General features: G+C 35.3%; 1 protein-coding gene across 1 annotated transcript in view; it reads right to left on the reverse strand.

Annotated features, from left to right (window-relative positions):
* Positions 1-18,229, reverse strand: part of LOC106719237 (transcription factor Sox-21) — a 40,335-nt gene that overhangs the window by 4,313 nt on the left and 17,793 nt on the right. Inside the window, exons 3-4 of the mRNA XM_014513522.2 lie at positions 15,655-15,849; positions 902-1,038 (exon numbers count right to left, since the gene is read on the reverse strand). Coding sequence (XP_014369008.2) covers positions 902-1,038; positions 15,655-15,849 — 332 coding nt within the window. The remainder of the gene's footprint in view (positions 1-901; positions 1,039-15,654; positions 15,850-18,229) is intronic.

The following is an 18,229-nucleotide window of genomic DNA, read 5'->3' on the forward strand; positions in this document are numbered from 1 at the left end:
ATTCAACCCTACATTGTTTAGGGCGGTGGGTAGTTACCAAATAATTGGTGATCGCAAGGGGCAATGATCATGTTAGACACCCTTGTTGATCTGAACACCATCTGTTCCTTGCTATCATTGTCTCAATGATTTGCTTTATTAAATGCTTTTTCACTAAACTATTTCTATTAATATTCTTAAATCATTTTTTTTAAATCGATCGTCTATTGTTTGTTATAAAAAAGTTAGAAGGTAATTTTTAAGAAGACCATATGGTCATCGAAGATCATGCTTGTCTAATCGTGTAAAATTGCCGCAAATTGTTATGACTCTTCAAATATTATTAACTCATCCCGGCCTCACTGTTAATGGAAAGAGTAAACTCATTGGCGTTTTATTACTCGCTTGTTAATTTTTTAACGCCCACGGCGCTTAGCGTTTGGACGTGTCAGATCATTGTATTCTCAACGGTTGATAAAAGACATTGAAAAATGGTAGTCGGCAAACTTTTTTTAGTTTTATAAGGCGATAACTATTTCATGGATCAAATTACATCATTCATTAACGTTCTGGTTAATTCAAGATCTCATCAACGCTTTTGCATTTCGCGGCTTCTTTTGGCAAATTTTTTACTTTATGTTCCCGAAGCATTTTTAGACTCACTGAATAGAGGGTTATGTTTTTTAGAATTGAGCATGTAGCACATATCCGATTTTTTTATGGAAGAAAGGTTCAAACGAGCAGCAGATCGCCTACTGTTAAATAATACTTACGAATAATCGCAACACGAGAGGTACTGCAGATGAGATCCCTGCCTTTACGCATAGCCTTTAGGGGCAATTGTGGATATGTGTAGGAAGTAGGGCTTATAATTTTTTTTAAACTAAGAAGTAGTATAGATTGAGTATTGTGTGGTAATTACCTGTGCATTGGGCGTGAGTGCTGCAGAGATGGCGCTCTGCTGAGCCGCAGCAGCAGCGGCCGCCATGCTGGCTCCGAGCGGGCCGTACGCCGCGCCGTAGTAGCCACCCATTTGGCCCATGCCGCCGCCCGCCATGCCTGCATTAAAAGATACATAGATAAATATTGGATAAAAATATTTAACTCACATAGAATAGAATCTCACAGCCCTTTAAATAGAAACCCAGTTAATGTAAGGAATTCAGTTTCTAATGTTCTCTACAGCCTACAGCTATATAGAAGTTGTCAATTGTCTTCTATTTTTGCTACCAAACTATTATGTTTACTAGTCCTTCTTAGTCCTAATAAAATTTTACTATATTTTATTTCCTAGCTGTCACCCGCGACTCCGTCCGCGCTGGTTAAAAATAAACTTAGTTAGTATCCTATGTGTTCTTCCAGACTATGTTCTACATCTATGCCAAATTTCATCGAGTTCCGTCGAGCTGTTTTAGAGATACCCTCAAACAAACATTCATGCATCTAAACATTCGCATTTATAATATTAGTAAGATTTCAAATTTCATTTCCATTTACGTAAAATGTCCAAGTGGTAACAAAGATAGTTTTTATATATCTCTATTTCATAGGACTTAAAAAATCTTTTAAACGAATAGAGCAGTTATCCACTCTAGTATTGAAAAATTAACAGATTATTCAATTTTAATAATTTGATGATGTAAATATTTATGAAATGTAGTCAGAGTAAGTAATGTTACTATTGAGATTAGAGAAGGTTGAATTGTGGAATGCCCAGTTCACACCTCCGTTGTAAGTGGGCGGCGTAATGGAGAGAAACTGCATTGACTACCCGGCCTTAGACTCATCACTTAGTGAACGTCGATTAGCGATTAAAAATATATCAGATCATTTGAAATCTTCAAAAACATATTTATTAAGCAGTTTTTGATCGTTCTTTTTATCAATGATTTCGACTTATGTTTTTTGCTCGTATTATTGTGGAAGTTCAATTTGTGTCTTTAGTAAAAAATAAAAATATACTAAGTATGGATAAAATGAAACAATAAGGTTAAATGGGACGTCCATCTCCATGTTCCAACACAGCTACTACCACTCAGTACAGTACCCGTTGTCCGCTCCTCTCTACACTGAAACCGAACCTTTACAATAGCGCTTCGGGTACTCGTATTCTAGCAGCAATTAATTATTCGATTGTGCGCAACGATCCGCTGACCCTAGAGAGCTATTAACTGACCGTCAGTTCCTTAGAGGTGTTTATTAAACACGCCTTAGTCTCATGCTAGTTGCCTTGATGTAATGAATGGGTTGCCATCGTTGCTGTGGGCTTTATTGTGTTATATTCTAATTGATATATTGTTTGAGTTCTTTTGTTTATTGTGTGAGAGAAGACATTGGTGAGCACAGAGTAAATTATTATGTAATATTATTGAAGTATTATAGAATAATCAACAGCAATACTGTTATGTAAAGCTTTGTCTACACCACACTTTTGTACGAGTCTATGAAATCTTTAACAGAGTACCACTTAATATTTTTAATAAGCCTGATCCTTGAGTTTGTCAATAATAAATGTCTCTTTATCCCATTACCGAATTACATGTCATAGCAATCAACGCTTCAGATGCCATCATACGTAATTGAGCACTCCACCTCGTCTTGACGTGCAAGATCCGAATTTAAATAAAAATAAAATAGACACCCTCATTGTGGTGACGTCAATCGAATCTACAATATATTGAAAGCCAGGACAACACTGTATTTGCTGGTGATCAAATACAATACAGACTCTATTGCTATGGTGTTTAGGATGAAAATCGTTAGACAAGCTGAAGAGGGAGATCGCAAGTCCTCCGAAAGGGACCGTTGGAGATTTTTTTATTATATTTATAATTAAATTGGTTGTCATCTCACGCGCGGGCTGATGTCTCCGCCTGGTATTGGCGTGAATAACGATGAATTTTCTCCTCGAAGTTTTTTTTTCGAGAGTTTAATAATTTAACTCGAACGAATATTGAGTTTATTTTTTTATAAATAATTTAGGTGACAGAATGACAGGAGGATGGGGACAGATAATAAAACGATTATGATTCGTTCGCAGAGTGACTACTTAAATTAATGAGGATATAATAATCGTCTATGATGGAGTACCTATATTACTTATTAACGTTTAGTAGATAAAATTGGGTGAATGTTAAAACGGAAATGTTTTATATACTTTTTAAATTTATTAGAGTTTGCTATGGTCAGCAAAAAAGTTCCAAAACACTTACGAGTTATAGTGGCTACTAACAAAACAACCCTAAAAGATATTCATATTGTAACCTGTCAAAAGGGGACTTTACATCCATATCTCATTTCTTAAACTTGAATAAGAAAGTATCAAAATTGGGTTCGATGTAATTTCATAGAGTATTGAGCGTGCGCGGCCACAATAAGTCCATTTCCACCCGCCACCATTGAGGCTAGTAATGACCGGCTTCCTTCGTATATGCCGCTGTATTGTGCATATAAAATCGACTCAGAAAAGGTCGGACGCGGGAAGGGATTTCCATTGAAGTAGCATTTTTCTTTTTTTCTATTTTTTTGTTACAGGTATACGTGTTAAATTTTGTGGAAATAATATGAAATTTCACGACTCGTTTGTGGATTACGTTTGAAAATGTGATGTATTGTCAAGTTGTTTATAGTCAAGATGTTGTTTTTTTTTAACAAATAATAGAGAATTGATAATGATGCAATATATTTTATGTTTGTTATGTTTCTTGTTACCACGTAATTTACATGTAATTACAAAAGAACCAGTGAGTCGGTATTAAATTCCGTGCACCATAATGTGGAAATGAAAAAAAAAAGAATTCCTCGTTGAACCGCGACTTTATGTGAATGAAAAAAAAAATCATCTAAAGACATAGGTCGATGTCGCAGCAGTCGGAAGAATGAGTTTATAAAATACAAAATACATAGAGAACATAAAACAAAACAAATGTCTCAGGTTACCGCACAACTTCCTCCTACTTATAACGAACTGGTTGAAATAAAACGAGTGCCCACTCAAAATTGTAGCACAGAGTAAAAATTATAAAAAACTTAGGCAACTCCCGCAGTTCTTGCAAGTTCGTCCTCTGTAATTAAAATTAGCTAAATACGGCTTCAACGCTGTACAAGGTAAGGGCCGCGACACACTACAACGTTACAGATGACTGGACCTACAATCTTTTATGTTTGTGCTCCAAGTACCGCATTTTACTGAGTTGTCGTTTTATTACTTTTTAAAACTGTAAAACGAATTAATGGTACAATATTTAATATTTTAATCAATGTTAGATGTAAAATGTATTAAGTACTAGCATTTGCCTGCGACTACGCCCGCGCGAAATTAAAAAAATCTAGTTATAAACATAGCCTATAGCATCGGAGCTATAGGCTATGTTTATTACTAGTACATCGGAGCATTGGTGCATAATATTTGTTGGGTGTACGAATTGGTCGGGTCGACCGGTGCAATACCACGATCACATAGAAGACAAGCGTGAAGTAGAAGCAATTCCGCGTTTCGTCTTATGAGTATGGTCCCGGAGGCCTAATTTTAGTCCTCTTTCCCTTCCCACCCTTTTCTTATTAGGAAATGATGGGAAGGGAAAGTGGATTTGGCGGAAGAAGGGACGCAAAGGAAGGGGAAATATTCTCTTTCTGTGCGTCCCCTTCTCCGTTGATTTAAGGTAGACAACACGTCTGCATTTGCGGATGTCTATGGGCAACGGTCGCCTCGCTTTTTCGGCGAATTCAGCCGTTTGCTCGTTTGCCACCTTTTCATATATATAAAAAAAATAGTATAACTTCCGAAGTTCAGTACTTTTGGAGCTTATTCGATGAAAACAAACAATCAAATTTTTCCTCATTAATGTAGTGAAGATTCCAAGTAATAAAATACAAAACTAAAATCTAGAACATTAGATTCTACTTACGTTTTTGTAATTGATTTGGTACCGAAATAACAGGTTTTGGTACAAAATATAAGAAAGAAAGCATTAAATTTCGTCGGATCGAAATAGTCAACAAAAACCCTAATACCCAAACTCTTTCTTTAGTAAAATTTAATTGAATTTTTTTTGGCAATGTCAACCGTGAATTAGAGCCATTTAAGCGGGGGTGTACGCTTTGATTTTCATCCGGTTTAGCCCTGAGTTTATTTTTTTTAGGAAAAAAGTCAGCGTTAAAAAGTAAAAGTGAACATTCGGCGCGCTTTCACGAGCCTCGCAAAACGTGTACGTCTAAATACCCTTCGAAAATGGCAACAAAATATTTTAGTCTCTGCGTGCACTCGGAAAATGGTGCTCTTTGCACTTAAAAAAATAAAACGCCGAGTTCAGAGCCCCATTAGCGATCGTTCAGTAGTGGCGTTGTTACGTCGATGATATTTTTGTGAAGACGCAATAAGTGAGATTTGAGGACGGAGCGACAGTTCTGTACAGGGGTATAGCGTTATAAGTATACCTACATAGTAGCTTTTGATGGGATTTTTTGGTTTTATTTAGACAGACTTATCATGAAATAGAAATTTATTAAATAATTTTATATATAGACGATGGATATTTATAAAAATAGTGGTGAAGTATCTGTGATAAGTACCTTAATAAACTAGTTATGTTTCGTTGACCGCAACTGAAGGTTTAAGGTTTCAGGAAAAATGGTAATTACATATTAATATATAAAACATCTAATAGAACGAACTCGAAGGATTAGTAAAATACAACAATAATCATTTCTTCCGATTTAAATTAATAGTAAGAATAAACAAATGAGATAATAAAATCAAACAATAAAACTCTTAGCCCTCCCTCGAGGATCTTTCGCCCCGATTATCCGCGCTTATAAACCATCCCAACAAATGACATGGCGAATTTTCGCGCCAACTCATCCGTAGATACATCCCCCCACTCGTACAGAGTAGAGACGCAACTAACAAACCGTGGTTAAATTGATAGATTAGCAGCAGTATTGCAAATCATGGCGCGTTGTGTTGACCGACGAGTTTCGGATATCGCTTCACTTGAAATGTAACATCGTTATCTATTTGGTAAATTATTTATCTTTAATTATTGTTGTTTTCATTTTAAAATAAATTAAACCTATTAGAAATGGTTAGCAAATCCTAGAACAAACAAAAAAATATGCAATTATTATTATAATTATTTGTTTTGTAACATTAGAATAGTTTGCAATAAGTTCAGGACATAAAACGAGCTTTTATATTTGTATTGCTTAAACTTAATTGGTTAAACATTTTTTTATTTAAATTTTCATATGAAGTATTTTCGTAATAAAATGCAAGTAATTGTCTATCTATGGACAACACACATTATATACGTCTGTGCTGTTCGGCGTCCCCGTAGCGTCTGTCATGTAGATGACGTCACGTGACCGGAAGAGTCCGGGCGGTGGGGGAGGTACTTCCGGCGGCGCACGCGATTGGTCACTTCCGTTTAGTAACAAACTGCTGGCATAATATGCTAATCGTGATGCAGCGATTTATTGGATTATGGCTGTAACTAAGCTGAGGGAGTTTTTGTTTGGCGAATAAATTTTCTTTTCGGGGCAATTATGGGATATATCCGCTGTGCTATTGTACCGTTTGGCTGTTTATACGAATGACTTTTTTTTTCGTAAAATATTTTGATAAATCTCGGTTACGGTATGGAGTTATTAATGAAACTATTTTAAGCGGAAATGTTGGCGTTCTTGGGATATAAATCGATTTTTTTTTAATTCTAGCCGTTCTTTAGATGACACGGAATGACTTACATTAACTTTACTGTACCCTAGAACTTTTGTGATGTTTTAAACATGTTCAAAATAGAACTTTTGTCGTATTCTCTATCTTAAAATGGTAGAAGCTAACGTTGAAATTCAAATATACCTTTTACGATGTGTTAATTATTTCACACTAGTTTCATACGATGTTTACGCCATAATATTTCATGATAATCTACAGTACATATACAGAGATTCAATACGAATACAAACTCTTTTAATTTTATTCTAATTTATGTTCTCATACAAACATAAATCCAACGTTGTGAATCATTGTATGGAGTATAGACAAACAACTCAACACATATTGAATAAAACAAAAGAAACAAAGAAATGTAACAAAGCAATAGCAAGAGTTGGCATCAATTAGCTTTGTTAAATAATTTATATAAGTAATAAAAAATAAATTATGTGAATTATGTTGGACAAGGATAATTACGTACCAATGTACGTAATTATCCTTGTGGTGTTTACATTTAAAAACAATGTAATATTATGCACATAATTAATTAAAAAAGAAAGTAATGTAATGTAATTTTATGATAGACATCGGCAAGATGAAGCACTTAACAAAATATTATTTACTATTATTACAACAACAAAAAAATTATCCATACAAATAATACTAACAATGTTACTAAGAGGAAAGGTTTGTATTTTTGCGTGGAACGAAAAAACTCATTATTTACTGAACTGATTTCGAAAATTCTTTTGATATTAGGAAGCTACATTATCACTAAATGTGGGTTTTTGAGACTGAAATCTACCTTTAAAACGTATCATCTCTGTTTTGTTAAAGATGACAGGGATGACAGTTTTTTTACAGTGATATTGGCGTCAGAAACCCACGGTAACAAAGGCATTTTTCTTTAACCCCGCCGAAGTCGCGGGCAAACGCTGGCTCTAAATAAAGTTACAATAATTTTTTGGTCACTGTGTTTAATTTAAATTACTTTTGTCTCTAAATTCGTTTGGTTAAAATAAAATTGTTATTAAGTAATGATCTGGTCTGTCCAGTGTTATGGACATTTGTTCGTAAAAATTTTGTATGGTAGTGAATGTTTTTTTTTTAATTTATTGCACACGATTGTGATGACTAGGGAAAATGAAATCAAGAACATGCGCACGTACGATCCTTTGAAATATAGGTACATATTTTAAGATTTGTGTTAAAGAAATACAAGTACGCATTGCACAATACACAATCGCACCTGTGTCAATTTGTCCTAGCTATGAGACGCGTACACTCAAGTACAAAAATATTGATTGACAATTTTATTCAAACGTTTTTTGTTGTCTTTATTATTTAAGAAACATATCTTTTAACATAAGTTTAATATGAATTTAAATGTTTTTGAATACTTAGAAGCTTTATGACATAAACAATATGGAATCAAAATTCAAGAAAAATCAATACGCATATATTGTCTTTTTGAATTGAATTTTTGTTACCAAAAACTTTTGTGCACGATTGTACTAACAGTACCAATTAAAGTCAAACAAAGAGTTAGTTTGTAAGTCATCACAATGTTTGCTCGATACACTCACACAATGGGATCTATTAAAAACTAACATGTGCTCCTGTTTGGGCATACGTTAGTAAAATTTGTCTAGCAAACAAGTGAACAGAAGTTGGGGATGTGTAATGTTACCGTAGGCCATCTCTACCGAACTGTACAAAAGCATATTGTTGTTTCAGTTATTTTCAAATAGATTGACAAGGATAACAATGTTTTTGTTAGTTTCTTTTGCACTGGAAACTTAAAGCTCAAACTTAAACCGCAAATTATCTATTTGTAGTAATATTTATAGTTTTTATATTTATAAGAATATCGGAAGTTATTGACAAAAAAGCAGTGCATAAGGGTGGCGACACACGCGGCAGGCGCGTGCCATAGCGGCGTTACTGCAAACATTAGGGTCGTGACACACTCAGCGTTGCGCCGCCCACCGACCACTGTGAAGGGCAATCTGACCAAAATTACTGCTCATACTTATATAACTAATGACGTAATTTGGACAAATGCCTTTGCAATTAATAGATTTAAAATTCCAATGTTAATCCCAGTTGACGATTAAAAGCTCATCTGCAAGGAGGATGAATAAGTTAATTAGTGATTTATAATTATAAATATTAATCTTCATCGTTATAATTGGTCGTGATTGAAAAAACAAAACGATCATTCTTTTATCAGAACTTAATTAAAAACCTACAAGTCGCAAAATCAATTCATGATGCGGATAACCGAATGGAGTTAGAAACAAATCTTCTTCTTTAAAATATTTCATACTAATTAAGTTTATATTATGTTCCGATATAATAATAAAAATATTTTTTTCGCAAACAACTAATAAAAAGCAAAGCACGCTCCAACGGTTCGTCGCCAAATCTTTTAAACTAATTGAACAAGCAAGCGCGATGCTTAAAATTCACCCCACTTTAACATCCGACATAAATTCGCGTCTGCAATTAACTTAATAGCTATTCCAGAGTTCAGTGCGTCCTGACCCTTAAATAAGGGTCGTAACACACGTGTCGGCCACGCCTACTTTATACCGCAGTTTGTACAAATGAGTTACTGCTAGCTAGATCGATGACTGAACCTTATATGTATTTATTTACTCGTTTTTCCTTTGACAAAAGTGTGTTATATTAATAAATATACAGCTTTATATTCCAACATAATAACAACTAAATAAAATAAAAAAAAATAGCCTAAAATATCAATACTCTACAAGCATATTGTAGTTAACCAACTATTCAACATAGAAATAACTGAGTAAGAATCTTTATTAAAGTTTGGAATTGCAAGTAAATATGCATCCCGAAGTCTACAAAACTTGGAACTACAAAACTGGCTGTCACTGTTGAACAGGTCTGCTGCTAAATCAGCTGAGATTTTAATAGGAAGTGAAAAAATATGATCGTGCACATTACTCTTGAAGTACCACTACAATTGATTTGTCTTCGTCTGGTTCTCGGAAGGCTTTCGCTTGTTCCGCTCGGCTGACCGCGCGGTCATGATGCGAGTTCAATGACCTTGCCAATGGAGACAATTTCATCGATAATTTGTTTCTTATTTTCTGTTACTTCGTTTCTTATCACTACAATAATGAAGCAACTATTGAACAAAAGACGTTAGAATCAAAAGCACGTCCGTTATTATCGTGTCCTCTTTTATAATCTCCTGCTAACGATTGCCATATTTTATATTTTGTAATCTCAAAATTATTATTCGACGTTCTTACGGTGAAGGAAAACAACCTGCACATATCTGAGAAAGAATTCAATGATATATGTGAAGTCAACCAACCCGCACTGGGCCAGCGTGGTTGACTATGGCCTAGTCACCCCTAACTTGGGGTAGGCTCCAAGCCCCTCAGTGGGGACGTATAGTGAGCTGATGATAAAAATTAAGTAATCAATTAAATATTAAATTTATTATTAAGCCTTGGGATGTTAAAAAAGTAAAATCTCACGAGCGCACAGACCTCTAAGTTAAACTAAAGTCAAGGTTACACTACAATGGTTAACGTTACGGACTGATTAGGGTACGATCGTGACAGGTACGATGTTACGAGGAACAATTGTTTGTTACAATTAAAATTTTATTATCTACTGTAACGTAACAACTGTTACCGAGATGCCTTTCAGAATTATTTTTGGAAACCAAGTCATATCGAGTCTAACTGCAGTGTTACTAGATCAAAAAGAAATAATGCTAATAAAAAAAATGTTAAGTACGAGGTTCCATCTGTTCTTTACTTTGCTAAACCTTCTAACCGATGAAGCAAATGAGAGATAGACGAACGATTAGAATCTATACATATTAACAAAATTGGCGTGTCTAAAACAATTTTTTTTTGTTTCTGTCTGGCCTATTGGAACGAAGTTCCTTATCGCGCGTTGTGAAAGGGGGGCTAGATGGAAAAAATTCTTACGAAAAGTTGTCACGACACTTTTTGCTATAGTAAGTATGTTAACGACGAATGAGCGCTACTTCACCATGGCAACGACGTGACAATATATAATGAAAATTCATAGAAATAAAATGTACTTCTTGTGAAGACTTAAGTTTTTTATTGATAGAATAAACATTGTTTCCTTCACTAATTAATCGAAAGGAACTTCGTTCCATCCGGGTGTCCCTTGACACCTCTCAACTTTTTTTTCTTTTGGTCTAGATCTAGTCCGTAAATCTAATAACACTTACTTACTACACATAAATCAGGGATTATTCCCGTGTAAAAATGAAGACTCCCTAGCAGTACCTTATACAATGCTGTGTAGGTCCACCGTTCAATTCCCTTTTATCCAACAATAGAGAACCAAATACGCAGAACCGTTCACTACTGCATAGTTTAAACCTCCTTGACTGCTTTTGACAGTTGACAGTTTTCGCTGTCAAAGCCCGGGGGCGGGGGAGAGGGGGACAATGGGCTTAGTTGCGGGGGTACGTCAAAGTTCCCCGGTTGACACGCGATTAAACTTATTGAAAATTTTCGCTTTTTAAAGGCCAGTTTGGGGTCGCGTTGGACGTTGAAAGGGATGTTTTGCGGACTCGCGTATTATCGCGCCGTCGTTACAATGGGGGTAAATGTAATGCTGTTACTGCGGTTCAATATCAGAGAGAAATAGTTTTGTTTAGGGTCATGTTGGCACTTGTTTGATTCACTGTTTAATCTTATGGAAAACATCAATCATATAGGATCTATCAAAGGAGTTTACTGTAAGGTTTTTTTTAGTTGCACTTGTAGTATATCAACAACAATGGCACATAATAAAAAAAACTTGAGAGGTGTCAAGGGACACCCGGAGGGAACGAAGTTCCTTTCGATTAATTAGTGAAGGAACCAATGTTTATTCTATGAATAAAAAACTTAAGTCTTCACAAGAAGTACATTTTATTTCTATGAATTTTCGTTATATATTGTCACGTCGTTGCCATGGTGAAGTAGCACTCATTCGTCGTTAACATACTTACTATAGCAAAAAGTGTCATGACGACTTTTCGTAAGAATTTTTTCCGTCTAGCCCCCTTTCACAACGCGTGATAAGGAACTTCGTTCCAAAAAAAATTAACTCATATCGTATGATAATGTTTACGAGTAGGATTCATGCGAGACTTTTTGCTTCACCAATAAACGAATTAAATATTTTAGAATATGCAGGTACTTGTTAAAAATCGATTATCAAACGTACTGTTTAGTGCGTGCTTGCGACAATGACTGAGCAAGTATTTTTTATTATTGCTGCTGTTATTAGTCGCGGTAATCCCGTTAGTGCAATAATGGATACGTTTTATAACAAAAGATTGTATTTATAAAAGAACAAGTTGTCTTTTATTGCGCCTTAGTTTGGGAGTCACGAGTGAAAATCGTGACTGAGTGCGTGGTTTTTATCGCGCCAGGCGACGCGGCGGCACGGCGCTGCGGTACTGTGCCGCGTTTAGTTTTCAAATGCACTGGGTCAAGTGAGGTGACAGTAAACTTGTAAATTCTGATATCAAGATGAGATCTATAAAATACAAGATACTGTAGAGGAAACAAAGAAATCAACGATTTAAATGAAATATTGAAAACATCAGTACTTCCCATCACCATATGATTGTTGTTGATCTATTTTGATCAACTATTTGATGATATAAATGATGTGCTAAGTTTTAATCACAAGAAAGAATTATTACTTCTGTCTTTATGTAACAGTGTCTCTAACTGACAAAGAAAATTGGTATAACAGTAATAAAAACAATTATAAAGTATCCGAGCAGCTTTTCATCTTATTTCAAAATAATACTGTGATATGAGAACACGTTAAGTGTTTGCCGGCTTTAATTACTGAGCTTTAAATAATTATGTATTCGTCGAGCACATCGCTAGAAACGATAAGAAAAAACGTTTTACCACGAACAAAGGCTAATACAAATTACAAAAAAAAAATGTTGAGGTTAATTTAAAATTGTCTTCATTAAAGCTCATTTGTAACATAGTAGCGATTATTTCGTAGATAATTTGTTAAAAAAAAATGTTATACAGCCAAAATTGTTTTATAGCGTATAATAGCAGGTTGAGGTGAGCCGCCGTTCCAACTAAAAACAAACAAGTCTGACAGTTCGCGTCAAGTAAAGTTTAATTACTATTTGACGTAAAAAAAAATAAAAGACAGTGTAACGCGGCTATTGTAACGTTACAGTGACAACTAATCGTGGGTTTCTGAGACCGAAATCTATGTTTAAAAACATATTGTTATCTCATTTTGTTAATGATAATGACAGGGATGACGATATGTTTTATACAGATATGTTGGCCTCGGAATCCCACGGTAAGACTCGTGCGTAGAAATTTGAAAGATAATGAGATATTGGCAATTTTATTTTGATTATTACTAACAAAAGAGGTGCTTTTGGAACGCCTCACGAAGATTTTTGTATTGACAGAATTTGTAAAAATAATAAAAAAAAATATATTTTTTAATGTATAGATAGATGGAATAATATGAGAAATACATACATTGTTGGTTTTATAATTATTAACATATGGTTTCAGAAATACATTCAAGGTTTTAAAACATCTTGGAATTCATTATATTTACTGTGCCAACGAAAGAGTTTGTTAGTAAAGTGTATTACAAAGCTGTAAACTTTGTGATATATGTAGTATAGTGCTTCTCTTCACTCTCCCTGATTTTTATTTCTGTATTATACATTCGGAAATATTTTAATTTTTAATTTTAATTGTATAATTTTTGAGTTTTGATTATTACGAATAAATGTTTAAAAATATGTACCTACTATTAAATTTTTAATAGTTTTAAAGATTTAATGTAAGAATTTTCAATTGACCTAATCGACCTATTTTCATTAATAAGTGCATTTTATTCACTTTTTAAAGTTTAGTATAGTTTGTCAATGTTTTCAAACAATTGAACAAATGTTTGAGCAAGTGTTTTAATGCTAAGCCATTCTATTTCAAAATAATATTTAATTTGTTAGCTAATTTAAATTCATTATTGATTAATATCAATAGTGAATTGGGAAGTTTCAATTTATATATTGATGTATATTAAATAATTACAGTCCAAACTTATTTAGCGAGAAACCTCTATATGCGAGTCATTGTCCGGCACCGAATTACCTTCATAAGTAAGAAAAATATCGTGGTCCCTTGGACTCTCGCTTATGTAAGTTCCACTATACAAAGGAACTTAGATTCTAAGCACGGAAACTAACATCGTGCATGATTATAAGAATAAGGTATTAAAACATATAGATATGGGACATAATATTATATGAATGTGGCAGAATTAAATAGATATTTGTAATCTCTACCTACCCCTATGTGTAACTGACGTTAGTTATGTTTTTATTTCTTATTCTTATATTGGACTTCTGTATTATGCTATACTGTGACAAGTTTAACAAGATATAAGAATTCATAGATATATAAATAACAACTAGCTGTGCCCGCGACTTCGTCCGCGTGAAATACTATTTTGGGTAGCATTTTTTTTGGGCTAATTATTTTATTTAACCAACGTGCTATGCTTTGATGTATGTAGAAGAACATAGAAAGAGGTGTGCCCGGACCGCGCCAAATGTAGGTCCTGGGTCTCTGCCTACCCCTCTGGGTTACGGGTCGTGAATTATGTTGTTGTTGTGGTTTTACTTAAACTTATAAAAAATGCCAAAAAATATGAAACTTACAAAATATTCACATAAACATCTTCTCATACAAACATTCATCCCCTATTCCATTTTGTTACATTGCAACCTTGAGGGTAAAAGTTTTACTAATTTAAAATGTCATATTTATTTATATCAAATCAGCAGCCTAAAAAATAAGTTTAAAGCTTCTAACTGTAAAAATGACGATACTTCCATACAAATTTCCACCCTCACTTTCAGCCTCTTATAACCCTTTTTTCGCGTTAAAAAGTAGGCTTTGTCCTTCCTCAGGCTCTAGACTAAATATTGGTAAGGGTAACATCAAAACATATTAAACAAAACATTCACCAAAACCTTACATATTTCCTAACAAATTTTCATCCCCTATTGTTATTTAGCACCCTTGGGCGTAAATTTTTTACAAAAATTGAATTTTATATTTATTTATATAGAATTAGCAACCTCAAAAATAAGTTTCAAGCTTCCAACTGTAAAAATGACGATAATTCCATACAAACTTACACCCCCACGTTCAACCCCTTGCAAACCCTTTTTCGCGTTAAAAATGTGCCCTATGTCCTTCCTCAGGCTCTAGACTAAATATTGGTAAGGGTAATAGCAAAACATATTAAAGAAAACATTCAACAAAACCTCACATATTGCCAAACAAAATTTCATCCCCTATTGTTATTTAGCACCCTTGGGGGTAAAATTTTACAAAAATTTAATTTCATATTTATCTTTATCAAATTAGCAGCCTTGAAAATAAGTTTCAACCTTCTACCTGTAAAAATGACGATAATTCCATACAAACTTTCACCCCCACTTACAACCCCTTACAACCCCTTTTTCGCGTTAAAATGTAGCCTATGTCCATCCTCAGGCTCTAGACTATCTGTGTACAAAATTTCATTTAAATCGGTTCAGTAGTTTTTGCGTGAAAGCGAGACAGACAGACAGACAGACAGACAGACAGAGTTACTTTCGCATTTATAATATTAGTAAGGATTATAACAACACTGTGTTTTTCTGTACTCAAAATTGAGATTTCTCGAGACACGCAGACGGCAAACGGCAGCAGGCGTCGGTGACGGCATGTGCCGCAACGGCAAACAGCATTATTTTTCAATATTAATTTGTATGTTACCGAGTCCGATATATGACTGATACGGTACTATAGTGCAGCTGCTGCTTTTAGCTGTCTGACGTGTCTCTCGAAATCGCACCTTTAGAAGCAAGTAAGGTGTATTGCACTTACCAGCTCTGAGCGCGTCCATGGGCACGCTGGGGTAGGGTATGGAGTAGGGGTATCCCTCCTTCCTGAGGGTCTTGGGCTTCCGCCGCGGTCTGTACTTGTAGTCGGGGTGCTCCTTCATGTGCATAGCCCGCAGCCGCTTTGCCTCGTCTATGAAGGGCCGCTTCTCATCTTCTGATAGAAGCTTCCATTCTGCACCTATGAAAAGTAGAGTAGCTTTAATCAATAGAATCATTGACTACTTTTTTAAATAAATGTTTTATAGTCTCTTGTACAATTTAATCTATTAATTGTATTTTGTAGTGATTTTGATAGTGGTAAATCCCGCAACAACAGTATTTGTTGGGTGCACGAATGGGCCGGATCGACCGGTGAAATACCACGACCGCACAGAACACAGGCGTGAAGTGGAAGCAATTCCGCGTTTCGTCTGATTAGTGTGGTGCCGGAGGCCTAATTTTAGTCCTCTTCCCCTTTCCACACTTTTCCTATTAGGAAAAGATAAGAAGGGGAAATTGATATGGCAGAAGAGGGGACGCATAGGATAGGGAAATGCCCTCCTTCTGTGCGTCCCTTCTCTTCCCTTCTGTAGGCAGCGCATCTGCATGTGCGGATGTCTATGGGCAACAGACGCCTCACTAATTCAAGTTGCCTTTTGCTTTAAAAAGGAAAAATTTAAAAGAAAAAAAGCATTAAGCATTATTTGTGCAAAGGACACATTTCTATAAATACCAATTTCTGTAATTTGGAATCGAATAAGTGTTCTTTGAAACGTGATACCTAATATTATAGATGAATTTTAATTTATCACTTAAGAGTTAAATATTCGTAAAGCAAAAGTAAAATCATGAAGTATTAACGTAGAATTAATGAACACGAGATTGATCATTGAAATGAAATCATTAAGTTTCAAACTATTGTACCATTGAGATAAAAAGAGTAAAGTAATTTGCTTAAACCATCCCTCATTGTAGACACAAAGCCTTTCAATCGATACAATATAATCGAAAGCACGGCGACCAGCCGAGCTCGATTCAAGAGACCAACCCTTTGTCTCCCCCCATTTATGGGAAGGCTTTATTCATCCCATCGATACCGTGGAGGGGCGCCAACGTCCATTGAAACAGACAAGACAATCCTGATTCAGGCGAGCACAAAAGCGAAAACAATGTCACCAACATTGAAAGGAACAATCCGACAGTACTGTCCTCTCGCTCCCACCCCCGCGGAGTTTCTGTTATGGAAAAGGGACGCATACAACAATGGCGGAAAGCGCCTCCTAATGACGAATTTGCGCTTTTCATTCCGCTACACAAGTTTTTCCCGGATCCTCATTATTCTGTCGATACTTTGGGGAGGCTACCTTTTGTCGGTCTGTGTAATGGCCAGTGCGGCACAATCGTTAGTTATGCTGATACTCTCATCTGATACTGTATATTTATTATTTTAAGTTATAATCAAACCGGGAAACTCTCTAAAGCATTCAAGGTAAAAATTATGTCTAAACTAAATTTTGTTAACTAAATTCAATTTGCATACGTTGATAAATACGCACAAATTAGAGCGAACAAGCCACTAATCAACATTTTCAAACAACGCTCAAACGCAATGGAAACACGCTCCACGTCGGCCGAACTAAATTTGCATGTAAACGAACTATTCAGCTATCAATAAAGCAAACTAATTACACATCATCTCGTATGACAACGGAGACATTTGCATTGCACAATACCGCGCCGGCTAAAACATACGCGGGGCTTTACAGCAACGACAATAATGTGTCTTGAAGCTTCGCGATTTCCCGTTTTCCAACAATGGCACACGGTGCACGGCTGTCGCTCCAACTCGCAGGTTTTGTGCGCATTGTGTCGCATAATGTCGACACTGTAGCCAGCCTAAGGAGGACAAATGTTGCTAAGAATTTTTCCCTACGCCTTTGTTTCGGACGACAATGAGTCGAGTAATTGTGATGTTAATGCAGCACTGAACGTTGATATAACGATTGTTAATGTCTCTGTTTGTTTGTTTAATGCAAATTATAGTTTTAGCATTTGGTGTGAAGTATTCAATGTTATGGACTGTTTCTGTACGAGTATCATGTCTCACAATACGAACAATTTCACTATTATTTCATCAAGTAAATATTTATGTTATTATTGATTTTAGTACAATACATTCATTTGTTTTAAACAATCGTTCTAAACAAACTTGGCGGCGCTCAGTGGCAGCCGACATGAAGACAATCGGGCTGATATGGCCCGAGACCAAACGCAGAGCCCAAAATAGAGCGTGTTGGCGGCGCACTGTGGACGCCCTCTACCACACTATGGGGACATAGGACATTAAGTCAAGTCATTCATTTGTTTTATCTATTTGTACGTTAGTTTAAAAATTGACTGGACGTATCGTTGGTAAACTTATAAATATCTTACCTAAACGTGCTTCAGTTTAGTAAAAAATCTTACAAGTATGAAAACTTATGTAAGGCACAATACAAAAGCCTTACATAGGGGAAGTCGATAACGACACCCTTTCAAGCTAAATTTTGTCCTCAAATACTTTTTATTAAAGTACTGAA

The sequence above is a fragment of the Papilio machaon genome, chromosome 1 (assembly GCF_912999745.1).
Source record: "Papilio machaon chromosome 1, ilPapMach1.1, whole genome shotgun sequence".
NCBI classification, from domain to species: Eukaryota; Metazoa; Arthropoda; class Insecta; order Lepidoptera; family Papilionidae; genus Papilio; species Papilio machaon.